Below are 27,455 nucleotides of genomic sequence, written 5' to 3' on the forward strand. Positions count from 1 at the left end.
TCCTGTCACTCCATCTCCAGTGCTTGTCTTAAAAGGGGAGCTATTATATTTTAGGCATCAGCTGCTAGGACCACTGCATAGCTCTCATGTCCATATGGAAGCAAAAAGTCCATTGTACATTTAATTTCTTTCGTTAATACTTACATTCTTACCCCAAGGCCAGTTATCTGCACGAGTGCACAATCATTCATTCAGGAAAAAGGGCTTAATTTTAACCATATAAACTAGCTAGTAGACTGTTAACTTAGGTTACTGAAGCTGAACTATTTCATGTTGAATTCCTTGTTTGTTAAGTAGCAGCTTGTTGTCTTTCATACATTCATCATCCACTCCTTCTCTCCATCAGGTCCTGTTCATTCCTGCTCTGTTCTGATTGTTACACATTATTTTACAGTAAAGCCTGTAACACACAAAATATCTGCTCCCCTTCCAAATTAAAGATTTCTCTGTAGCAGTACCTTAGCAATGGCAGAGATCCAGCATGCACCTTGGATATAGTCTCCTCATTAAGTGAAGGATAAAGCAGAGCTCTAACAGACCTGTCAGCTCCTAAATCCTATTGCCCAGCACCTTGCAAAGTGGGAATGAACTGGTCATTTGGACAACTGACCACCCCTTTGTACCTCCCAATGAGGCAGAAGCACTGTAATCCATCACATGGTGGATTTCTCCCCACACTAATACTTGTAGTGCGTGAGCTGTTTGTAGCAGACTCTAAGTCATACTATTGGTGCCCCATCAGTGTTTTGGCTTTGCAGGGTGGTTTGGCCCCCATCACTGCAGAGGTCTGAAAAAATTTTGTTAGAGAAGGGTGCAGGGAGTTGGAATGAGAAAAATAATTTGGGGTAGAGAAAAAAATGCCTTCTGTAAATTAGTTGTGCTACAGTGAATTCTTACACTGTTAAATTAAACATTAAGTTCTTACAGGCTGCCTTCTGTGACTATATAGGTTAAAAAAAATGCAAGGAAAGGTGTAAGGGAAGAGGGGTTGGTTTGTCCAAAATCAAGGGAACTGAAGAGTGGAGGATGCTGTGGGGGTTAGCTAACTAAACAGATAAGATAGTCAAACAGAGGAAAAGGGCTGCTGCATGGCAGGAAGGGATTGAGCTGCTCTTTCCATTGCTTTGGCAATAGGACAAGCTAATGGGCTTAAACTGAGGCAAAGGCTATTTAATTTAGGCTTTGAGAAAGGAAGAGAAATGATCTCAGTCTAAGAAGAGGTAAATACAGACATCACCAGCATAGGGGTTTGGAAGAAAAATATGACCTTGTATGGCTGCTTTTTATGTTTACTTGGAGGCCACCAAGTATGGAAAAAACAGCACTGACTGCAGCTGCCTAGTACTTACACTGTGGGGAAAAAGCAAAAATGTGCCACAGCTGACTCCAGCAGGGCTCCTGCCTTTCTTTCACAGCAGCGTTCACTTCATGATATTTGCCTGTATACATTTGCCAATGGGCTTTGGTTGAAGAAATAAAGCTTTAACATAAAACCCCTGCTACTCATGTGGAAGTTGCAAAAGAGGCTTTTTTTTTCCTCCTGTATTCTGCCTGATAGAAAAGGATGGCAGGTGCTGAGGAAGAAGGAGATTTGACCACAACCCATGATGATATCTTGTCCCCTTTTCCAGACATTGCTAACTTGCCATAAACTGCAATAAATGAAGTTTTGTCAGTCTGCCAAATAGATATATGCATTTCCATTACATGAGTGCAATTATTTAATATAACCTCTGAATAATGTCTTTAACTCATCACATTCCTGTTCAGGAAGAAGAGTATTGCATTGAAAAAAAATACCAAAAAAACCCAAACCACCCCAAAATCATGGGGATGACAAAAGCACCCACTTAAGGTGTTAAAGAAATTAGTTTTTCACTCTCCACTCAGAAAAATGAAAATCAATTAACATTGACATTTCCAGACTGTAAGCCATGCAAACTTAATTTCCAAGGTCTGGATTAAAACTAAAATTGTAGGAGATTGTACTGTCCTTACAAACCTTTGTAAGGTTACTGCTCCCACTCTATTAGCTATGAAGAAAGTCTGAAAGATTTATATAGTTCTGTCTTGCATTTTTTTTTCTGAGTAAAGCAACTCGGTGTGGAATTAATTGTTACTTGAAGTTTTGTCTTAGTCAGGCGATACCTAACCCCACCTCCTGCAGCCACCAGGGACAAGGGAACAGAAGGACGGTTCTGTTGGGTAGGATGGCTTTGGTGCCTGAGTGCTGCATAGCTGTGGACTGGGATGCCTGGGGTATGCTGGAACGGCCCATGAGAAGGGCTCTGTGCACCACTGCCTGTAGAATCCCAAAGCAGGTGCTGCAAAGCTGTCCTGCCAGATAGCACATCTCCAGGTAGGACTACAAACCTGTGTTAACCCTGCCTTCTGGGTGACAGGCTGTCCAGAAATGCAAGGGAAAAACAAAACTCACAGAGAAATTCCTAAGATAATGGGATGCACATCTCCCCTGATAATATGAAAATCTTTGACTGACTGAAACACAGAATATGTAAGAAATAAAAGTTTAGGGTGGAAATTGCACCAGATCCAAGGATGTGAAACCCTTGAAAAAGAGTCCTATCTATACTTCCTAGGATGTACTATTTTCTAAGTCAGTATTTACTCATTCTTGGCTGATAGTATCAGACACTATGATTTTTAAAGCAGCCTAAGAGATTTCTGTGTTCAGCTTCCGAGGAAGGGGAAAAAATAATCACACCAAACACCTAAAGCCAAGACAGCATCCCTGAGACTGAGCCACGTACCCTTTATCATGCTAGGGACATGTGTGAAGGCGGGGGGTGTGAGTGTGATCCCTGTGACAGCCAGCAGTGCAGCTGTTGTGAGAGGGGACCCATGGAAGAAGCAGCACATACTGGATGTTTCTGCATGGCAGGCTGGGGAGGGAGAACACGTGCACACATCTGTGAGTGTGGGTACAGAGCTGTGCTAGGCAGGTTTTCTACCCAGAACCAAGGCATATCTGCAGACACGACCTTTAGACAGCACACCAGCATCCATGAGTTGTGTCAGGGATGTGGATGATGACCAGATTTCCTCTGGCATTAACTTTTAGCCATAGCTGAAATCAATAAATCCCAGTTGTGGGCACCTCAGCTTTTATTACTGTCCAGTGAGGTGTGTTGGCTTAGTGTTAACATGTAAACACCTGGGAATTCATTTTCCCGTAATCAGCACTTTTTAACGTTCATTCATCTGGAAGATAAAATAAAAACTCAGAAGGAGGCATTTGTCTTCCACACAAAATCATACAAAAAGTCTTTTTTTATTAAATATACATTACTTACAGTTTAAGTCTTTATTCTGTACAACAGTAACCATAGAAAACAAAAGAAGCTAAGGCTAAATTTTTTCAATCCCTTAACAGGGTATTAAGACATGTTACATTGTCTACAAAACTGACTTAGATTGAGGCAACGTCCTGTGGCATTCTCTTTAGAAAACCAGATAGTGAAAGGGGAATAATCTAAATCTCCATTTTGCTTTTTACTGTAACTGAGAGACTCTTGCATTACCCTTGGACAAACCATTAAAAAAAAGTTTTTTCTTTTTGCTTTGCTAATAAAACGAACAGAGTTCTGAGCGATTTATTTAATACAATTTGAGTAGAAGAAAGTAAAATGAATGATGAAGGGCTCATCAGTAGAAAGAACCAATTTTTTCTTATTACAAATACTTAATCTCAGCTGCCATTTTGCCCTTTTTTTTCTTTTAAGGGTGCCTTTATCCATTAAAATCCCATAAAATCCCTCCTGTGTTAGTGGGTGTGGTTGACAAGACACTACCCACAGACCAACCCTCCCCATACACACATTTTTTAGAAGCTCCTGAAGATGACTTAAGCCATATCATGGGCTTTGTGGAGCTGAAGTTCATTGCCATATCCCAAATTTTATCCATATTTCTGCTAGAAGACAACACGATTTCAGTGAATGAAACTCTCGTTGACAGCAGTAAGGGATGATGACTATAAGGTCCTGACTTGGATTCATGTATGTCAGCCCCAGTTTGCAGATCATCAATGCAAGGCCAATATGAGGCTAAATTAATCTGTGATGTATCTACATTGACCTAAAAAGGACTACAACCAGGTCTGAAGCTGGCTCTTGTTTCTTTTACAAACTTGGGTTTCAAAGCAGATCAGGTACAACTGTTAAGGTTCTCACTATCATTTAGATATAATGGTCTGCGTTACAGATTTCATTTGCAAAAATCAGAGAGTAGAGATTTTTATGACTGGATGTATGAACAAAAAAAAAGTACTTGTTTGCTCTCCTAGGCTCCTGAAACGTCAATTCCGCTGCTTTGTGAATGGGAAGTGAGGCTGCGACTGGCTGTATCTAAGCTTTACCTAAGAAACAATTGTTCTTCTTTCTTGACAACATGGGTGCTGCATTGGCAGCAATGGCAAAACACATCAAAAAAGGGTGTGCCTAAAGGATGCAAGAAGGAGCTGTAAAGGGCATGCAAAAGTGAGTAAATAATTTCCCATGCAGAATTCGTTCCAAATGGACTCTATTTAGGGCTGTGGGACTGAAATTTGTGAAGAGAGGTATGACTTAGCATATCAAAAAGTAGCTGGTGTTGCAACGTGAACAACAGTCAGTAGTTTCAAAAAAAGCTGCCACAAGCATCCTAAACGAGGGAGGGATGGGGAGTGGAAAGTCTCTAAGCAAACACCATTCTTTGGATCACCTCTTGTACCCAACATTTGATGAAATGTTATGATTGTTTGAGGGAAACCACCCCAAATTCTCCTTTGGGTTATCTGGGAGAGTTCCAGCGATCTAACCAGAGAGATTCGGATCTAGAATCAGCCAGAGCTTTGAAATCCTGTCCCATGTTTGAAGCATGTCTTCGGTACTTTACAGATCATCAGGACAATTAAGACTATGGTTTGGCAGACTAAGTAGCAATTCATTCCACGGCAAAAACCAAACTGTGAAAAACACCTGAAAGCTTCATATCCACCATGTGTGGCTTCAAACAGTGTAAGTTTCCTGAGAGCTTTTGCCTCCTTCACTGCCCCGTCACAATGGTAGTCTGAAGTGTTAATGTCCTCTTTTCCCCTTAGAGGTCACCACCTCCAGGTGACTACATCTCCACGATGGAGTGCAGTCTCCCTTCTGGTTGAACACCCCGCTGACATTTTGGTGTCTGTGACTGCCAGGAGAAAAATCATAATCTTAATCTGAGTTGTAAAACAAGCTCCTCTGACTCCTACCAGCAATTTGATAGCTCCACATGTTAAAGAAAAAGGAGGGATGAAGAACACAGAGGTGAACTAGATATGGAGTGACACTGTCAACACAAACTGTTGCCTTAATTCTTCTTTAGCTCGGCTTGTAGACTCAGCACATTACAAACAACAAACAACGAGCTTACAAATTACAAGAGTTCACCAGAAAGTGTGCTTTTTTTTTTTCCCAATTTCTGTTTTTGTCAGAGTACCTTAGTGCAAAAGATCACAAAAATAAGTACCAATACACTGAAATACTCAAACTCTTTATATGCATGTCTTGAAATAAACAATCAAAGAAAAGGCTACTTCAGACCCAAAAGAAGAATGTGTTTAGAAGTTTCATGTACAAAAGTAGGAAGGAGGAGGGGGCCGCCCACACTGAAAGAGGACATGAAGAACTTTCCACTGGGAAAGAAAGTGCAGAACCCAAGGAAACAAATCATGCTTTGAAGCTGTCATAGTAATCTGTGAAGAAAACCCCCAAAACCTTCAAGGGCATGGTGCAACTCCAACTGTAGTCAAGCAAGAGGCCTCCCAAACCTCTAAAGACTTTGGATAAGGCCCTTGGTTGGGCAGGGATGTAACTATATCACTTGGCTTGTTAGAAAAGTAGGCATTTAAAAACTGCATGAAAGCTTTGAAATAGCACTCACAAGGTCTCAGACTTTGCTCAAGCCTTTTACAAAGTGTTACTTTCTGAAAAATAAAAAACCTACTTTGCATCTGTGAAAAACTGGCAGTGCAGACTACTTGAAACTGGTCTTGTTTAGGATAAACTTTGTGTAGGTGATTGCAACAGACAGTAATGGCATGAGGAGATGGACCACAAAGAGGTCAAGTTCTGCCTCCTCTACACTTGTTAATTTGAGGTGGAGGATGCATGTCAATTGATTGGCTTACACTGATGAGAAGGATGGTTGATTTTGTTCTGATGATGGGATTTATTTTTTCAGGGATTCATCTCATTGAGAACTTAGGGGTTCTGGATGGGCACTTACTGTAATTTGAAAAGCCAGCAAGTATCAGACATAGCTACTTGGGGTCAACAGATGCAAGATATGACATCCTTACTGGAGCTGCAGAGATACCCCAGTATCATCTCAAATGGCACCAGACATGCAGAAAGGCATCTGAGGGGGCTGAGTTAGCTTTAGATTTGGAAATGTGTGGATCTGGCTTCACATATGCTATCTGCCAAAGCTCCTATGTGAGGCAAAAAATGGATATTGGATCTAGAATAGACTGAAAGCAGAATTATCCACTTCCAAGCCCCACAGATTCCTGATCACATTGTCATTGACTCAAAGTGGTACTTTGAAACTCGATTTTCATGTATTTGGCTACAAGGAGTTGTATGCATTTACTAGGCAGAGATGTTTAGTGTAATTTTAGATGCAAGGTGTCCTTCCTTGACCCCAGCTGTCACCTCAGAAAAAAAAAGTCAGCAGATGTATCTGCTGGATCTGCAAAACTATTGTAAAATTCTGATTCACAGGCAAATTCTGCTAGAATTAACTTATCTATCACCAGGAGTCTACCTTCTCTCTATAATCAATGGAGAGCAAGAGGCATCTCTAGTGATTCATTTAATCTGACAGGGTGTTTGAGACATTTTCCGTGTCCTCACCAACCACAGGGCTGGACAGGACAGGATGATAATTGTAAAACAGGCAGTCGGTAAAACCAAATGCAAAATGAAACAAACCCAAAAGACTCAGATAAAAGCAATATCCAAGTGATTCACATGTCTTGGACTCAATCTTATCTTCAGCAAAATCAATAACTGACTTCATTAGGAAAAGATTCATAACCCATCACCATAGTGAAACAATATGATATATTGATTGCTTCTCACCCAATATGTGAAATATGTGATAAGCTAAATGCTAATATTGTCAAAGATCTCATTAAAATAAGGGTTTGGCTTACACTGTAAAAATTGAGCAATTGATAAATAGGATGAGTTAAGTCCAGCTAGATCAGGCTAAAATAAAGCTGAGAGAAAGCATCTTATTTTTGTAATCTGGCTATAGTTTTAACTTAAATATCAGGGACATCTGATGACTGAACACAATCTGATAACAGCACAATTCTATATGTCTACTTTTAACAGTCGTATTTACCCAGGTGGGAATCCTGGCTTAGCCCATATGAGTTAAAATTATGTCTTTTATTCAGCTTTCTCACTGCAGACATAACTTAAGTGCTGAGCCACGGCAAGAACAAGAAAAAATAAAAACAGTGTACATGTTAAAAATTGACCAAAACACTCACACTGTCTTGTCTCTAGTAAGTGAATAAGGACAGATGAAATGCTAACTGCCAATTACATAGATAACTTACTTAGTACCAAAGTTTTATTTCTAAAAGAGAAATGGGACTCAATTTTCAAAGGTATTTAAATGTCTTGTAGTATATTAGAACATTTCACAGCAAGGTAGATGCAGAAATTCAACCGAAATTAATTTGAGTTAAATGCGCATTTTGTTTAGTCACTTAAGCATTGATCCACATCCTCAAGAGACCAATTTCCTCGTAAAGCCTATCTTTCACCCAGGTGACAGCCTATATCACACTGAAAGTTAGCTGGATTTAGCTTTCTGACATCCAGCCTTCCTTTGTTTTCTGTAGCCAGGCACCAGGATTCACAGAGTCCTTCCGGGCATCCAGCTCAGACTGCATGACTAAATAGCTTTACAAGCATGGCTATTATTGGTCAAGTCTTTTCTGGAAAACAGGAATTTGCAGTGCCTAAATCCATATCTAAGATACTTTATAAATTCACAGTCTAAAATTCCCTGCCTAGCAATAATAATTTTCAGAGGTTACATATCACATCACCAAGAGAAAAAAAGAGACTTAGTATCCTTCTACCAGTCTCTTACTTTTATTTTTAAACTCATCTTAAGGAAGGGAAGAAAACCCAAACAATGCCTCCAAACAACTCTTTGATAGTCTCAGGTTTTCCACTGAAATGAAACCTGAAATTTTATGTATAAAAATTACTATCCGCTGGGTTTACTGAAAATTATTATCTAGAATGATAGCTAAAAGAAAAAGGGAAAACACCCCATTTAAAGAGAAATATTAACAAAAATAGCAGAAATGGTTTTAAATAGATGGGAAAAAAGTTCTAATTTGAACTAAAGAAAATGAAAGCCATTTTAGCACTAGTAGATTGTTACAAAACCATATTTTTTCTCTTTCGTAAAAAAAAAATATTAATTGCCAGTTAAAAGTGGTACTGAAGGAAATCTCATTATGCCCTCATGAAAGAAAGCATTAGAACAAAACAAAAAACAAAAAGGGGTTCATATTTAGACTACTTCATTTACTATATTTTAGCTATCATTTAATAAGAATAATTTTGACATCATGATTTAGAAGTCCATACAAATGTGTTCATTTGTTCAGCCCTGTAGCACAAAAATCTTCCCATCTCAGCACATCCACAGCTATAGATGCACATCTCTGTATACTCTTGCATGCATTCATGTGCAGTTCTTTCTTTTTACAAACACACCCCAACCTAGCTAAATTTTCAGTTTTACCTCCCTATTCCATTCTTCATAAAGCAGTTAAGCACATTAGCACATCAGAGATGTCTCATACAGAGGCCATTTCAGAAAAGAAAACTCAAACATGGGTAGAGGGGCCCATGAACTCTCCTATTCCTCCCCTTCTGCCATGCCAAACAAAGCAGCTTGATCTGGAGGAAGGAAAGAGAAAGGATAATTGCTTTGCCAGGATTTTACTGTCAAAGACAAAGCAACGTAAAGAGAACCCAGCTACTGAGTCCATCATTCCAACACTCACCACGCAGAAATGCTGTCAAGTAATTGTGTCATCCAAACAGCCAGTGTGTGGAAAAAGGGCTGCAGCTGACCATGGCTGAAGAAGAATGGCACCAAACTAGTTTCAATAGAGATAACTTTATAAAATTGCTCAGTGAGAAGTTCTGGTTATAGGGCTGGCCTCATATTCCTCTTGATGTAAGAATGATGTCATTCCAAAACTGCTTTCTCTTCATTGAATGCTCTAAAAGAAGAGCTAAAGAATCACTGTATCCAAATGGTCATTTATTTATTTATTTATTCTTCCTTGTCTGCTCTTTCCTCCCATAAAAAAGCCCCTCAAACTAATAAACATCTACATACCTTTGCAATGGACTGCCTAGAAAAACAGCACCTGTTGCATGTGTAAGCTCATCTCTAGTTTGCTGTGGGTTATTACCTCATACTGGGATTCTATTAATTTTTACTCTATGTAAAAAGGACCACCACGTGGAAACCCCAGGATGACTGCACAGGGTGTAGGGCAAAGAAGGAGATTTAGCTGCACAATCAATTGTCTTGAATTAATTCTTATCAAGAGTACTGCAATGAATAAGATTTTTTTACTCTTAACTGTGGGCTTAATGCAACCACCAGCAAATTCTCCATACTCTTTAGAAGCCCTGCGAAGGCAGATGTCACACGGACACAACAGGGTGTTCAAAACCTCACTTGCTGGGACTCCTTCATTTCTTACCCTTAGGACATCTGTGATTGAAAAGGACGTTTTTCATCCTCACACTGTAACCATGCATCACAAGTATAATGGGCAGAATTTGATCCTTCAGTAGTGTTCCCAATCAGGAAAGGACAGAAGACTTTAGAAAAAAGGAGAGAAGCTTAATTTGAAGTAGAGTATTTGGGATCTCTTTGTTTCCCTAATGTTCTTCCTTGTAAAGAAGGTTTATCAAATATTCATCTTTTTAGACATGAAATCAGACCTCTCTCTATTTAGCTTTGGAGAAGTTACTCCAATTTCTACAAACAGGTAATACCAATCAATCTTTCATGCAGTTTTGGGAGGTTTTTTTGAGTAGCAGGATTTATTTTTTCTTTTTTTAGAAGAGCTGGCAGAAGGTGTGAGTCATGTTTAAGATTAAACTCTTTTGTTTTTTTTCTCATCTATGTACTTTTTCTTTTCCACAGTGGCAACAGTGTTTAACCTCAATGCGTGATAATCCTCCATGTGGCATGAACAGGCATATGCTGCATTTCTAAAGTTTCAGACAAATATAGAGCAGCTAAGTCCTAGCAGCTTCCTAAACCCCTTGGAGTTTCAAGCTAGTATTTTCCATGCTTCAGCTAGGGTTATACTAGAGTATGTTGGGTCTACATAGCCAGCCTTATGAGATGGAGGTGAAAGAGGTGCATGGGAATGATATTTTTTGTTGATACATATATTGTTGGAAAAGTACTGAGAAGCCTAAAAGTTACAGTAAAAGGACAGGAGGTTGGGGGAAGGAGCTTGATGAGGACAGTTTTATTTTCCTTTATGTGATACCAGCTTTTCAACTGGTACAAATTAATTTAACACCATTTAAATCAATAGACAATATATCAATTAATAACATTTGAGAATTTGGCTGGTTCTTTATGATTGTTGTTAATGAGCCCATGAAATAAATCAGGTGTTTTGGTCGCATTCTTTCCCTCTATCCTGTCCCAGTATCTGCAGAGCTATGTGTTCAACTACTTTACCTGTACTTTACATAGTCCAGCTCTAGTGTAAAAGCAACGACTTAAATGGCTCCAGAGGAAAAAAAACAAAACAAACCAACAAATAATTGTAGGGACTTTGAAACATTCAAGAACTGACAGCAGAAAATAGGTGTGCATGTGGATCTTATTTTGTGTAGGATGGGATAACAGGTCTCTTGAGCTGCAGAAGTAAACTGTGATTGCCAGGTTCTTGTGCAGAGAATGAGGCACTGTGATTGTTCTCAGTGTTTCCTGTGCAGGGCGGTCTTTTCCAAATGAAAAAGAAGCTAGCAAAAAATGTTAAGTGTTAAAAAAAAAAAATTCGAAAAGCAAAAAGGAAGGGAGAAAGGAATACAGAAAGGAAGTTTAGGGGAGTAAAAAGAAATTGCATTGTCCATCAGATAAAATATTCCCGTTTGCACTCGCTCACTGTGTTTTGCAAGTCAATGTCAGCTTTAAAGGAGCTCTCAAGGTTTTCCGGGTATTCCTTCTCCTTTTTCTGGCTACTTCGATGTGCTTGTTTGTGTTGATAGAGGAATCTGCTCATGATGGCAATGATGCAAAAGATGATGAATATCACAACTGCTATTACACCTGTAAAGGGGTAAAAAAAAGAGTGAAAACCAAAACAAAAGGTTCAGTTACCTCAAAAACATGTTACCAATGCACAGCAGCTAGTTGGTATGATAGATCAGTTCATCTCAGTCCATACACAACCATATGCCACATCCTTCCTGGTAGTTTTTATTTCTATTTTGTCACCTTAAGAGCACTTAAAGCAACAAGTATTCATATAATTGACATAATTTCTGTCAAATTCTGCTTTCACTGGAAATAAAGTTAGTTCAGTGTGTTTGCTTTCAAAACACTAGATCTGTATGCTCATACAAATCCCTGCTCTGTCATATTTTCTTCTGTGTTATCTCTGGGAACCTTGCATGAGCCTTGTACACTTTGGTTTATAGCTTCTAGATATTATCAAAGGCAGCTCACTACAGGAAATGCTACAAAATAAACAGATAAATTGTCTTCTAGGCCGTTAAAGGAAAATTAAAACCATACATGAAATTATTAGGACAATGTTCCCCAGTATATAAATACTTCCATATGACCTCATGAGTTCCACTACACCACCAGATTACAAAGAGAGAGCTCAGGAAATACAGGACACATGAATAATCTGCAAAGTATTCACCAGGGCGGTGCGTAAAACAATTACTAGTTAGCTGGAACTCAGAATACAGACTCACATGGAATCAGAGAACAGCTGGAACCTCTGGAGATCATCTTGTCTAGATACCCTGCTCAAGCAGGCAGACAGATGGGAGCTTGGTAATATTTTAGAAGACTCAGGTTCCTGATCTATGTGTGACCACAATAATCCATAATGCAGCTGCTACCTAGGTAGCTTGACACAGATACGTGCTAATAAATACAGCAGATACCAGACCTGCATCAGATTACAAAAAACCCCCTTGGACTAGATTTCATGGAGGGCAAATTCAAAGTCTCCTAGATGTTTGCCTTGACAGAACTGTTTTTTGACTGTAGTCTTTAAAAAGGAAGTTACCTCCAATCACAGCTGAATCACTTCTGACTGCATTGGTGAGAGGTTCTCTTTCATCTGTCTTCTCAAAAGGATCTGCAGTAGGTTAAACAAAAGAGAACTTATTTTCTGTATCAACTGTTCATTTTCTCTGTGGCTTAGACAGAAGTGTCCTCTTCCTCTCATGAATTCTAATCTGTTTTCAAAAGATGTGATTTGGGGGATTGGAAAACTGAACCAGAAGGGTCTGAAAAATAAAGTGAGTTTGTAGAACAATTTTCTTCTACACCTTCAGGAGCAAATTCTATTAAGGCTATATTTAAAAGGAAACAGAAAGGCTCACACTAATATCTGAAAGTGTTGTTTCAGTTCATCAGAAGAATCAGAGACATTTCAACTGAACAGCCTGTTGGGAGCTTCTCTCAGTCAGAGATGTATTACTATCTTTTTTGTTGTTACCTAAGAAACGATATCAGAAAGAAGCCAAAGGAAAGGGTTGCTAGGCAGATTTAGACCTGACCTATGTTTGTAGATGAGATATATAACTTGATTTAAATCCCACAAAGAGAAAAAGTCTCTGCTTGGGACAGCTGCTTGGAAGAGATGTTTTTATCTCCATTACAGAAATGCAGTGGTCAAACTGGATCCAAAACAGAGAGGGATCAGAAATTAACTCATATTAAAGGCTCCTTGATGTTTGAGCTCTCTTGTACTCTGTCCTCAAATGACTATTGCGGAAACACTGAGTCAAATAGCTGACATGCTGTTTCAAATTCAGATCCAAATCTGAGAGGTCAAGGCCTTCCTGACGTCAGTGAAGTTACAGCAGTGGACTTAATTTTTAGTCCAGCAAGTTTCAGAAAATGCCATGTTTTCTACTGCTAGCTGAATCTAGCTTTTTAGCACCTTCACATTTTTCTTTTCTCTCCAGCTTACCCTTTCCTTTGAAGGGATTCATATTTGTGTGTCTGGCCTTTACAAGCCTCCAGGCTATCATACAGAGAATGTATGTAGGGAGAGAGTCAGGGACCATTGTCTCTGCTATGTATTATGTAATGCTCTGCCAAACTGATCTTCCTGATGCAAGAGGTGGAAGCCTCACTGAGCAATTTGGTGTTGCAAGTTTTATTGTAATTGAACATCCTCACCTTCGTAACTGAGTCAGCCCCATTTTGGTATGCCATTACTGAGGGAGACATTTTTTATTGAAACAAGCAACAATTTCATGTTTGTGCATCAAGACACCCTGAATTGTAATGATGGTGGGTTTGGACTACTTAGGTTCTTAAAGGGGACACTTCTTCCTTATTATCTACATCACTGATATCAGCCCCAAAGAGGTGTGAAGACACAAGCCTCAAAGAGGCTTTGATGTTTTAAAAAATGCAGCTTTACTTGCAAGTTTTAGGGGTGGGAGGACTTCTGTTCATTCACACCCATACTGAAAAGATGCAGTCCCTTGACTGAGCTACAGACACAAAAGGCACTTCTGGGGCCAGCTGAACACCTCCAATACCCCATTTACACATGATTGGTAATCACCAATCACAGATTTGAACCCTCAGCCTGAGACCTATTCACAAGAGCACCCTTGCCTGGTTAGTGTGTGCACAGAGTGACATTGCCAAGAAACAAATAGTCATGGCAATGCTTCATCTCTACTACATCCGTGGGACTGGAATGGGAATAAAAATGTGTTTTTACACACAAATACAGAACACATCATAGAAAAGGTTAGGTTGGAAAGGAAATCTGGGGGTTATTTAGCCTAATCTCAGGCCTCAGAGCGTGAGCTCAAAACAGAACCAAAATCAAAACTAGATCACAGTTGGTAATAATTTTGTACCTCATGAGTAGATTTATCTCACTTCATTTTTCAGTATATGAGAGTTATTTTTATAAATCAAAACTAGTAATTTCAGGGTCTTTTTATTTAGCCAAAGAAGAGAAGAACCTACAATTATTTTATACACTAAGATGGCTGTCAAAGATCGACAGTGTGACTCACCTATTTCTTTCCACAAACTAGAAGAGAAGAGCAATCATTATTTTAGACTCGAGATGAGTTAACTTTCTGGATACTGGAAGTTTGGTGAGATATTTTTTACCCCATCCCTCAGCTGAAGCCAGTGAATTCAATGACAATTTAAATTTTACATCTGTTCTACAACAGTCCTCCTGTACTAGAGAAAAAATTGCAGCTGGTATCCAATGCATGGCACTAGTCAAAAAGAGTCATGAAAAATTATTAACTACATATGAAAAAGCATGAAATTAAATTTCTACCTTAAAAATTATATAAGACATTATTTGTGCCTAAAAGATTATTTAAGATTTGACACCTAATGCAACCAGCACTCCACTATTTTTTGGTTACCAGAATTTAAGCCCTAAGAAGAAACCAGAACAAATGTTTCAGAATGAAGGCCAACAGCATAAGCCCCAGGAATGATGTTTTGCCTGAGAAATAAAATCAGGATACAAGGAAAGGAGGGTTCGTTACAGTGCAGCAGATGGGCTGTAATAGCAGAGCCATCTCCAGTGGGAACACATTAAACTCTGAAGCCAAGGAAAAGCAAAAGTGGGTCTCATAGGAGATCTTAACAGGACATCCTGCTCCTTTTAGGTAAAACAGATCATATTACAGCTTGATTCACTGAGGCTGAAAGCCCTGCTAAGGTCACAAGGCCCCCCTAGAAATCATCTAGTCCAAATCCCTATTCAAATCCAAGTTATTCTAGCAGGTTTATCAGACCTGTATCCATTTGGGTTTTGAATATATCCAAGGATGAAGATTTTACAACCTCTCTGGGCCTCATGCCACTCTTCTCCCCATGTCCGTATCCTGTGGGATTCTTCCAAGCAGGTCCATGAGAAGGTCAAAAGTTGCAGTCATGCATTTCTGCCTTTTTTCCTTCCTCTGAGGATCCTCAACTTCACCATCTCACAGTTGCTACAGCCAAGGCTGTCCTGGCACATCCCTAGCCAGTTAGAGCTTGTTTGGAAATACTAGTTCCAGCACAATTAGCACAGTGAGACAGGGACTTCAACGTTTAAGGTGCCTTTCAGAAGCGAATCTTTTCTATGTAGTTCTGGACTTATGAAAATATTTGACATTTTTTACTTTAAATGCTTGAAGACCTGCTCTCAGCTGAAGAGGACAGGCAGCTCAAGACTCCATCATTCATGCAGATGAATCTCCTCTGTAATTTTTACAGTATTGTAATATTAAGAAAAAATACCATAGGGAAAGTCCATTATCTCTATACCAACAATATAGAGTTCAGAATAACAAAATCTTTACATGTGCCTAAGCAAGGACCAAGGTAATCTGCAGATCTTTGTTAAATATCAAAACCACAGTAAGTCACCTCTCATTTTGTGTTTCCTAATCAGAAGTGTGTTCAGATAACTGTGTGAATGGATTTTATTCCATATCTGTCTGCAAGGAAAATTTTTTGAACACATGTATTCCTTTCTGAAGGAAACAGCTTCAATTGTTTTCAAGTTACAAATACAGAAAGCTTTTTTCACACATTTAAAGAGTTTTCCTAGTGGGCTTTTTTGTTGTATCTGTACGTTAGAATATCGACACAGACATGTACAGCCTCCTTTGAAGTTCTATTTTTCTCCTCAGACACTCAATAATGAGAAATTGGGAAGTGATGAATTGAGATATAGGCACTAAATTTGAAAGTTAATCCTTGACTGTTTTCTTTTTATTTCTTACAATGTGTCCTTTCCATGTATAAATTTAATACTCAAGTATATCTATAGAAATTATAATTTGCTACAAATTGGAATTTTTTCTTTAACAAGAATCAACTGCCCAGTGCTCTTACTTTAGCATATGAAGGCATGAAGTCTTCAGAATTCACTTTTTCTAAAGATCTTATTCAGGCTTTAATCAAATCCAGCATGAATAGTGAGACCTGAATGTCAGATAATTCATCACATTGAGAGGAAATCATATTTTAGAGCACAGAGTGGCAAAGACAGGCATGACTTTTTATAATAATTCTGCATTTCTGATGCAACAGTGCTTAACCTTGACAATAGACTGCAACTGATTGTATGCTTTAAATATTTAAGTTCAAATGCTACACTCTGGTCTGTGTTCTGTCCTGAAGCTCTGAGCCTCAGGTTTTACTGCTTTCTAAACTCCTTAGAAAAATTAGATCATTGAGGTGACAGATCACAGGGCAAAGAGTTCACATTTTCAGTATCACTGCCCATTCAGGACTCAGTAAGACACATCTCTCTGTGCGTCAGAGCAGATACCTCAGACAACTCCAGGCAGTGAGAAGGAAGTGGGGGGCTGGGGAGGAGCACATGCACACTGGCAGCCACTCTCCAGAGTAATCAGCAGCCTTTTTCCCTATGCAGAATGCTAATAGCATCATTTGTTTTCTGCTGAATATCTTAGGCAGAAGCTGCAGGAAATGGGGATTTGATGCAAGTACAAATGTCAAAGGAATTGTATTATGATCTAAACCAGAGTTTTATTAGTTATCAAAAAGGAGAAAGTAGCTTTATAGGTCAAGGGGCAAAAAACAGCCCTTAATTTGTACCCCTTTCTGGTCATTAAGAATTCTGCCACATCCACTGGTGACTAAAGCAGCAACTTGATTGTCCCTGTTCATGGTGACAACACTTCCAGCTGCTCTCAGTTTCCTTCTCTGCATACAAATTCACATATGCAAAATACTTCAGATTCCCAGAGGACAGCTTTAGGATGGCAAAAGATATACAAGCAATTGAGATCATCTTGCTGGTACTGCTCAAGCAGTGCTCCTTCTCTTTAGTCTAAGAGAATGAAGTACAAGCATTCAGTGGAAGTCACACACATGCCAAGGGGTTTGTACAAGAATTTTTGCTCATTTCTGTTAGGGTGGGAACAAATTTGACTTGCTTTTTGTATGACTTCTAGTGCTTCATCACCACTGGGATATGGAATCTGGGTAAACATTTATGTTCTCCTTTGAGATCTGCAGCACCGGAGTTACCTGGAGTGGACAGGAATGACAAATCGGGTGCAGCACCAAACCTTAAATGCTTTTCCACTACAGCTCTGGGACTTTTTTGTTTGTTCTAGGCATGTTTTAGGCAATCCAGGAACTTACGTCTGAAAACACTGTTTCAGGACAGTGACATTTAAAGAGGCCTTGACTAATCCTGATGCTCATCGTCAACACTTAATTCTGAGAGACAAGGCAACTTCCCAGTTCCACTATTCATACTGTCACAATTGCATTACAGCAAAAAGGAAGGAAAGCTCACTCTACAGTATCCTTTAAACTCCCAATCCCCTCCTGGCAGGACGTACCTGATGAGGAATATGTTGTGGTTGCTGTGTTCACATCAGCTTCCATTATGGATGCACAGTTGGATTCAGTCAAGGAACCTTTGACAGTCACGGGAGCAATGGTGGGATGGCGTAAGGCAGCTTTGAGGGGAGCAATGTGGTTGTACTGAACAGAGGACAGGCAGCCCGTGAAACCATAGGCATTTGCCTTTGAGACTTCAGGGTCCAGTGACAAAGTGTCTGCAGTAAAACAGAAAAACACTGGCAATCGACTGTTTTAGGAAGGCGTTAAGAAAATGAATCCTATTTTGCCTTACCCACCCCTTTTACAGCTATTATCGAATTTTCAGCTGTTCAGGTTCTCCTTCAGCAGCCTACAAGTTCTCCCTGGCCTGACCCACGAGGTTCCCAATCCTAGTCCTTCCTCCATCATGCTACTTACCTTGAATGAAGTTGTCTGGGACATAAAAACCTGCACTGCACTTTTTTCCCTCATCCATTTTCTCTACTTTCTGGACAATATCTAGCACATCATATCACCAACTTCACAGTAAAAAAATTAGTTCCAAAAGTTTTAATATCAAAGATTGTTTGGGAAAGTCAGGGAAGGACAGTGAAGCAATCTTCTATTTTCTCCAAACTCACATTTATTTACTTTCCAGAAATTGAAATTCATACTGCACAGAGGTCTCAAACATGATGTGCTTTATATCTAGGTCAATCAAACAAGAAAGAAAACCTACAAATGCACACAGATACAGTATCAAAACTTATTCAAAGTCTTTAAAAATATCTGTTAACGAAAAAAACCCCCAACCTTCTAGCATGGAAAGTTTTGGGATTACTTCCAATGACATTGGGAAATAAGGATTCTTAGCTTTTCAAATTTGTTTTTCAAATCTTGAAAGAATAAGATGCTAAATTTTAAAATAAGGTCTAATTTTTCCATTATTGTTCAAACACAACTATTTTACAAGTGGTCAGGATTTAGAAAAAAACCCAACCTTCGCTCAAAGCTGACAATATTGCTATTTTATTTATATAAACTTCTTTTTTGTATAAGAAAATACAAAGAAATCTCAAGCCAGCCCAAATCACACATTATTTTTGTGCTCAAGATCTGTGACTGTTATGCCATGCAGCCAGAGAGAATTAGCCGAGAAAGATTTCTAATTATGTTTGAGTGTCTTTGCGGAAGTGTAACACAGAGGAGTTCGGCTGGGTCTCAGCAAAGCAAGGTACAGTATGACCTTGCTCTCCCAGGGGTCTTACAGGAGAAATGCTCAGTTTGCAGAGCTGTCAGGGGCACAGCCTCTGGGCTGCAAGATGGGAAGGGAAACAGTGAGGCTTTGCCACTGGAAAACCTGCAATCGTGCAGAAGTTCACATTTGCTCTTCTGAAAGTGTGTAGGAATTGACTGCATTCAGGTTTTTAATGAGATTTTGGCTGAGACATTATAGAACAAAGAATTGCTTCCAAGTTCCTCCAAGAAGGTTTATATATACTAAAAGACTGATTTTCAGTATTTGCCATCTTTGTTGAATTTATAAAACCCTTTGTAAACATTCATACTCTCAGGCTTTATTGTTTTCTTAGCTCTGACACAAAAGCTGAATTTGTCAGTATCTTTTATACATCAGGCAATCAAAGTTGCTCTGTTTTGCCCCAGTGTGCAAAAGGTAAAGCCTAAGAAATAATGAGTTCATTTTTCATGGTACAGTAGTTTGAAAAGTCTAAGATTGAGTACTTTTGCAGGCATTTTTAAAAGCTACATTAAGGGCCAGTTCTGTGAGTCTTTTGTCAAAGTAAGCTTTGCATGAATGACAACTCAGAGATTTGTTGTTGAAAGACTTTGAAATTTGGAAAAAAAAAGAAATCAAAGAAAAAACCAAAAACAACCCCAGAGTCCTCTGGTAAAAATTCCATGTGCACAGATACAGTTTGCTTTATCATACAGCTTTAGGTGTGTGCCTATTGTCTGTCAGAAAGTGGGGCTTTCACTGTTCTCAACAAGAAAGCTGCACAACTTGGATGTGAACGACTTGTGCTGCCCTCTGAATTCTTGAGAGGATAATGTAAATCTGTGATTATGACATGGTTAGCTCTATGAAAGGCTTATTAAAGGACACTCTGTCCTTTAGAGTTTTTGCATCACAATAAAATGTTTTTCCAAAAGGTGTTTTCACTGCATGACATACCGCTCAGTGAGAGAAGCAACTCGGTGAAGTTCTGTGGTCTGTGCTGCAGCCAAGGTCATGAGAAACTTGAGTGACCTTCCTCTGACCTGGCAATGCTGTGAATCCTTCCACGCATTTCACTGGCCTGGAAAATCAAACTGAATTGCTGCTGCTGGCTTGGTTTGAGCTTCTGACATTTTAGCCTTGCATTTCTGTTTCCAGTACTGGAGAATGAAGTTATTTTGGCTAATTTCTGCACAGAGAATAAGAAGGCAATCTTTTCCAGCTTTTAGTAATTAAACTGCTCATTCTCCACAAATTAAGTTTACCCCTACATTTAGGAAGTAATTTTTAAGCTTTATCTGCTGAGTTGTGCGTAAGTTGGCCTGGCTTCTTGTTGGGTCCTGTAGTTGATCCCTGGAAGCTGTCTGCAATGTCACAGCTCAGCAAGCTTTATGTTGGTTTTCCATGTATTTGCAGTGGTTTTACATGATAATGAGGATTGAGTCTAATATGTGATTGTACTTTTTAAACTTTATGGATTGTATCAACATAACTCATGCGCTGATTTATTCCTATTTGCAAAATCAAACATTCTGCTCCACCGCTGTTTCATTATACACCTCTGCCACATACAACACACTTGTTTTAAGATCTTAAATAAAACAATTTTAGGCCTTCATATCTCAGTAATGGGAAATTAATTTTCATCATGAATAGAACTCCATGAGAATTCTCTAGGACCAAGCATTAATCTGCTCAGTAATGAAACAGCAAATTGGCATTGTATATGATAACAAGTAGGACAGGTAACTGGAATCAAAGAGAAATCAAAAGTGTTATTTTTGTGCAGGGAGAGTGGGTAAAATACCCTCTTTCTAAAGGTATCATTGTGTAAAACAGGACCATAAACATTATTCAATATATTTCAGTTCTTTCTTTATAAATATTAATTTCATGTCATTCAGAAACTTAAACCTGAGCCCAAAGTTTACTTGTGTGCTCACTTACATCCAGGAAGGACCACTGCAGATTTCCTTAACTGAAATGTTTTTAAACTTCAATGACAGCAGACATAGCCTGTTTTAAAAGTCTATGTCCTAATTAATTAATTCATCTAAGTGAATCACAGGTAGAAGCACAAATGGGAATTTACTCTGTAGGATGAAGCTCTGCTTGTTCTGGTTTTTTAAGTCTGAGATATAGAAATATGATTCTGTGGGAGTTAAAGCGTATCCATCACCTCATTTTGCCAAGGTGCTGAACAGGACTGGCAAGATTACTTCTTGGACATTGTCACCAGATTTGAACCCAAAACCTTGAGCTAAAAGACACTTATAGTCTCCACACACTGCACCTGTCTCAGAAGAGCTGACTACAAGGCACTGTGCAGGTACCTTGAAGAATGTGCTGCTGTGTCCACCAACAATCTCAGTAACCACTGCTAACATTAATCATTCATTTACAAAGGGTAGAAAGTGTATCTTGGGTTAGCCTGGAACCCAAAAATGTGACTTTGGAATAATCTCACTTCCTGGCGTGAGTCTGCCACAAAGACAGTGGACTGAAAACCAAAGAAGTTTTTCCTGGTTACAACAACTGAGCTCAACCAGTTTGACTGTTGCTTAATGAAAGGATGAATTTGAACAGGGGTCTGGCTCCAGGCATTCAGCGCCCCTCCAAAGCACTTCCGAAAAAGCAAGGAACAGCAAGAGCAAAGTAAAGGCACTTCTCCTCATGAGTCTCCCCAGGAATGAACAGAATGCCCAAACCAGCACAAGGAGCCTGGACTTGCTTTGTTGCAATTTTGTGCCAAGTGGAACATTTAAGAATTTTTAATTCATTAGGCTTCACAGAGATAATTTAAGACATGTATTTTTATGTTTTCTGAAAGACAGTTTATCATTGAAAATGAGGCACTGCTTGGAGTTGGAAATTTGTCACATGTCATATTTGACATTTGAATCCTAATCTGTCACAACACAACCAGTCCTATGTGATTCTGCATGGGCTGAAAACATAATCTATAAAAAAAATAAAATCCATGCAAGAAGATGGAGAGATGATGTGCAAAAGAATATATGTTTTTCCCAGAAGAAGACAGCTAAAATCAACTCAAGTAGCAAGAATTCAGTCTAAAAATAAAATTTCTGGGTGGAAGCAGATGACCTTGGACACTTATTAAGGCAGCACTGTCATCAAGAAAACAGGCACTTAAGCATAGTGTTACAATCATATGGTAAATTATATTGCTGGGGAAAAAGTTGGAATAGATTTGGTCTCTTTTCGATAGAGACTTGAAGGCATTTTTAGCTTAGACCTTGGATTGCTTGGAGTGCCTGGGGTAGCCAGACTTTGCTTATTTTAAGTGCTTGCCATCTTGGTCCCAAAAGCCTCTCCTCTTGTATCTTACGTAGTAAGCTCCACTTCCATTAATGCTTTACTGGGCTACTAGGAGGAAAACCAATGATTTTTAAAGGCACCCTAAAATTCACCTAAGAGATCTTTGTTCACAATACTGTCTGCCTAAGAAATAGGTATTAAGGGCAAGAAGGGTCTGAAGTAAAGAAATGAGATTTGCAGTGACTAGAAGAGTCCACCCTATATCTCTCACAGCCACTGTTGTATTGTTTAAACTGCAAATTGTGATCTGGTGAGCTTAAAAAAGGGAATGTCTTTCCATAAAAAAACCCAAAAAACCAACCAACCAACCAACTAACCAACCAACCAACCAACAAAACCTCAAAAAACCCAAAAAACCCCCACAAAACTTAAGCATTTTTCATAGAAACTCTCTAAAAGGAGGTACTTCTTTAAGTCAGCTTTTGCATTTCAGAGTTAATGACAACTTATCCCTTGTGATTTAATTATCCCATTATCATCTGCCCCTATATAATCTTGGATGAATTGCTCTGTGATCTCTTCAGTGTACAGATTCTATTTTCTCCTCATGAACTTTTAATAAGAAAAGCTATTGTAGAAATCATAAGAATTGTACTGCACCTGCATAATAATTTTAATAAAATTACTTTCTAGATAAACTTTCTTTTACGTACACTTTATATCAAAGCTGAATGACTCAGTGGAAACTTGAGTGTGTTTTAGCTCAGGCTTTTAGAGATTAAAAAATATTATGTTCCTGTGCTAGAATACACAATCCTTTATGATACCAGTGTGGGAAGGTCTGCTAATTGATCACTTTGAAGGCACAAATAAATTAGCTCAACACTAATAGGTTCTAAAGAAATACTTGCAACCTTTTTCTTCAAAATCCTCTTGAATCCTTTCAGTGCTCCCCTTTTACTCTGGTATCCCTACACAGCTACTGTTGGAACCCTGAGTTCTGAGAATTTCAGTCTTTCAGTGCTGAGAGACAGTGATCCTCAGCAGCACACTGCATTTGACCTTAAGCCTTGGGAAAGGCTTCCCAAATTTTGTGATAGCACTGAGGTTGTTGCTGTGTAATTAAAAGTTGTATCACTGGGTGGAATATGTAGAGATGTAGAAAAATTAGTTTTATGGGATATATGTAACAATATGGAGGATTTTGGGTGTGGATTTGTTCTTCTTTTCTCCTTCCTTCTTCACAAATCTGGATGTTCTGGTATTGTGTCAAAAAAACCCGCAGTGTGGATCACAAATAGTTAGTTATTGGATTATAAGTAAAAACAAATTAGTCAGCATTCCATAATTGGGTAATTTGGACTTTAAAAGGCCTTGGAAGTTAGAACTCATGGCCATTTTCACCTTGTTAACTTGGAGGCACACTCTGTGCAGCTGTATTATAGATAAGATATAATAAACATCTAAGTCTGAAGATGAACTCCCTGTCTCCTGCCTTTTAATTCAAACTCTGAGTAAAAGAACTCACAAAACAGAGGCAAAGAAGAAAATAAATGATAAAAGAGAAAATTAATAAGCTACTATATTAAATTGCTCAGAAGCAAATACACAGACAATGAAATTCACTTCTCTGCATCAGAGATTATTTTTTCCCAGGAACAATAATGGTGAAAAATTTAGACGCATTGGGGCACAGTATGAAGTTTTCAAGGATTCATCAAGGTAAACCTCCAAACAAATAAATTATATTTTCCACTGGGATAGCAGCTTTTTGTAGACAACCCCTAAACACATGCAAATGTGTCTCTGAGATCAGAGAATTAGAAAATAATTTAAGTTGAAAGACACCTCTGAAGGTCATGCAGTTCAATCCCTTGTTCAAAGCAGAGCCAGGCTCACAGTTAGGTCAGAATGTTCGTGTGGTTAAATACAGCAGCACGATCTCTGCAAGGAGCACTTAAAGTAAATGAACTGGGACTCTGGTTAAGATTTCACTGAGGCTTTGCCATAAACTGTATGACCCACTTGGGGCCTGAATCCAGTACTCACTAAAGTCCAAGGAAAAACTCCCATTGATACTGATGAGCTTTGGATAGGTCCTTTTGTGTCCTGACTCTATATTTGTGAAGTAAAAATGACAACAAACTCCAGGATAATAATATTTTTCTATTGCTGTTGGGTACTGTGAGGATGAATTCAACAGACGTCTGCTGGCAACTTGAATGATGCCTCCTTTTACTCCCTTGTCTTCAAAGACACACTTATATTTAGATTGATCTTTCTAAGGCAGCTATATGGTCCCATTACTGTGTATCTGAAGAGCTCACAGCCTTTAATGCTTTTATCCTCCCAGCGCCCCTCTGATGCAGGGCTGTTCCATTATCTATGCTTTACTGATAGAGAAGGGAGATAGTAAAGCTCAGACTGGTTCCAGTGGGAATAAAATGCCTGCTTACCTTTATATCTGCACATAAATGGCTTACCCAAGGTCATTCAAGTCGTCTGTGGCAGAGTGAGTGTCCCTACATTTTGAATTCCAGATGAGACTCCTCTGCCTTAAACAGAGGGGTCTTTTTCCCAGAATTCGGAGCTGGGTGTAAGGTAGCCATTGGAAAAAATAGAGCCGGTTTAAAAAGAAGGAAAAAAAATATTAGAGTACCTAAAAAAAGTGTAATGGGGCTGGGGTGGGGGGAGTAGAAACAGGGGAAACACTATTATTAAAAAAACTGGTCATTGTATAGAAGTGCACTTTTCAAAAGTTCCAGCTGTGCTAGAATGGCTATCATAAGAAAGTCTGGTGAGGAAGAAGTTTCAAGCTTTTATGATGTCCTGCTGGAAGACCTCTTTGAGATCTCCCAGTCAGAGGAAAATTAATGGTGGAATCAAGAAAGAAGGTGGTAAAATCATCTGATTAGGCAGCCAGGATCAGGCTGTTGGAGCAGACAAATGAGCAGTGGTGTGACAGGAAAGAAGAGAGACAGATTTTCAGAAGATTACAGCATGGACATGTAGGACATGTAGAACAGAAGATTTTTCACATGGTTCTCTTTCAGTGGACACTTAAATTTCCTAATGAATGTCTTTAGGTGTGTAATCCCAGTGGCATCCAAAATAAACACTACAGGAAGTCTAGGTCTACTCCAAAGCATCACATGCCTCTGGAAGTTTATGCTCTGCTGAGGGCATGAGCAATGAGAAAGAAGAACCTGTCAGATATTGGCTCAAGTCACCCATATTCACTGGGTGAGGCATCATTAAATGAAGCAATAGTCAGCATTTTACCCATACAACAGTATACATGATGAGTTAACGTATTTATGTAAGTTTCACATTCCCAAAATGACACTGTCCAACTCTCCTCTTTGTACAACAAAACAATACTCTAAACACTGTAGTAGTAGGAATTTCTGGTTTGTTTTTATTTTTTCCATCACAGAATAGTGTGCAACCCGAGTAAGTTTGGATAAGATACAAAATTGTGAAAAGTGGTTGGTAGACCAGATGGTTCTGTCACCTGTCAGAGGGACATTGACAAGCTGGAGGAATGAGAAAACAAGAACACTGAAGTTCAACAAAGGAAATGCAAAGATCTGCACTTGGTTAGGAAGAACCCCATCCACCAGCACTGGCTGGGGCTGACCAGCTGGAAAGCAGCTTTGCAGAGAAAGACAGCTTCCCAGTGGGAGAAAAACATGGACTTACTGGAGGGAGTTCAGTGAAGGGCTGAAAAGATGATTTGGGGACCAGAGCATCTCTCCTATGAAGAGAGGCTTGACAGAGCTAGGACTGGTTATCCTGGAGGGAGAAGACTGAGGAAGATCTGTGATTTTGTGAAGGCTCAAGGACTCTACCCAGCATAGCTAACAGCTATGGGATAAAACCTGGAAAATTAAATCCTGATAAAGAAAAAGTTCATCAAAATTCACTTAGCATATGAAGAAGAAACTGGAATTAGGATTAGGCTGGAATTAAAGTGACTTGCTGGGATGCATTGTGTGATTTCCAGTAGAGCAGTAATACCTTTCACCATCTGCATGGCCAAGTTTATGGTTTTAGTGCCATTACAGAATAAGAACTACTGCTATTGCTAAAACAAAATCCCAATAAACTTTGGGGCAAGAGAGAAATAAAAGAAGGAGAAAAGTTGATGGTTTTCAGTGGAACTGAGTGCCTGACCTTTGGAGATACACCTGGGCTTTCTGGCTTTGCAACAACTTGCACTTGTGAAGTTAATCATATTTTTGTGACTAAATCTAGTTTCTCTCCATAATGCTGAGCTGCACCATGTCAGCTTTCTGGCTACATTTTTGAAGGTGTTTCAACAACCTTTTGGTTGGAAAATCCTTGCTTTATTGATTTGGTGTCTATAGCTGCAGCTCTAGGTAGAGCTCAGGATGAGTAATGTTCTTTCAGATTTTCAGCACTACAGCTGACTGTTGACAAAATGAGAATTTCAGCTTAGCTCTGAATTGGGCTGAAAACTGTCAGGTGCCCAAACCTGTCCACAAAGCTTGGAAGATGGCTTCTGAAAAAAAACCAACCATTATATACAACTAAGGGGATACTCAGGTCCTGCTGTTAATGTACTTAATAAAACGTGATGCAGAATGCACTACTGTCATTCTACAGAGTTACACTGCACTAGCAGACACTAGAGGATGTCTGTAGTTTCTGTCTAGCTGCCAGTCCCACAGGCCTCGTGTGCTAATAATGAAACATATAAAATTGCAATGGTGAGACAGATGTCAGGCTTGATATGGAGGTCCAATTTGAACAAAGGACTGAAATGTCTGTAAAGAAGGAAGCATTTAGAATCTTGCTGAGAAAGAACAAGACCCTTATATAAAGCAATATGACATACTTGACAATAAAAAAAGAGGAGTTCTATTTTCCAAATTTCAGGCAGGGTTTTCCTGGTCTGGTAATGGCTTTGTACTCCTCAAAGCCATTACCAGATCAAGAAGGTCCATGTACAGAACTTGTAGAATTGTGGCCTAAGTGCTATATGCAATATTCCTTGCAGAATTCAAATGGAAAAAGACTGAAAAAAAGTCAGTCATTGAAAAAAAAGTAGAGGATGAAGGCTCATTTTGCTGTTCTTATCATTAGAAAACAGAAATGGCTGGAGAGGAGCAAGCTGCAGTCAGCAAAATGGTATCATTAGGCTAGGATGCTGCCCTGTGCAGTCACATAGGCTATATGAATCACTTCACTGGAGGGAGAAGTAGGAGTACTTAATATTGCTATTGGTGCAAACAAGTAAAGCTGCCAAAGTTTTGCATTG

General features: G+C 39.0%; 1 protein-coding gene across 1 annotated transcript in view; it reads right to left on the reverse strand.

The window, feature by feature from the left end:
• Positions 1 to 3,273: 3,273 nt before the first annotated feature.
• The window catches only part of CNTNAP5 (contactin associated protein family member 5), a 284,718-nt gene continuing 260,536 nt past the window's right edge, over positions 3,274 to 27,455 (reverse strand). The window contains exons 22-24 of the mRNA XM_048308706.1: positions 17,673 to 17,891; positions 12,371 to 12,442; positions 3,274 to 11,394 (exon numbers count right to left, since the gene is read on the reverse strand). Of these exons, the coding sequence (XP_048164663.1) occupies positions 11,198 to 11,394; positions 12,371 to 12,442; positions 17,673 to 17,891 (488 nt within the window). The 3' untranslated portion in view covers positions 3,274 to 11,197. The remainder of the gene's footprint in view (positions 11,395 to 12,370; positions 12,443 to 17,672; positions 17,892 to 27,455) is intronic.

Source organism: Corvus hawaiiensis, chromosome 7 (genome assembly GCF_020740725.1).
Source record: "Corvus hawaiiensis isolate bCorHaw1 chromosome 7, bCorHaw1.pri.cur, whole genome shotgun sequence".
Lineage (NCBI taxonomy): Eukaryota > Metazoa > Chordata > Aves > Passeriformes > Corvidae > Corvus > Corvus hawaiiensis.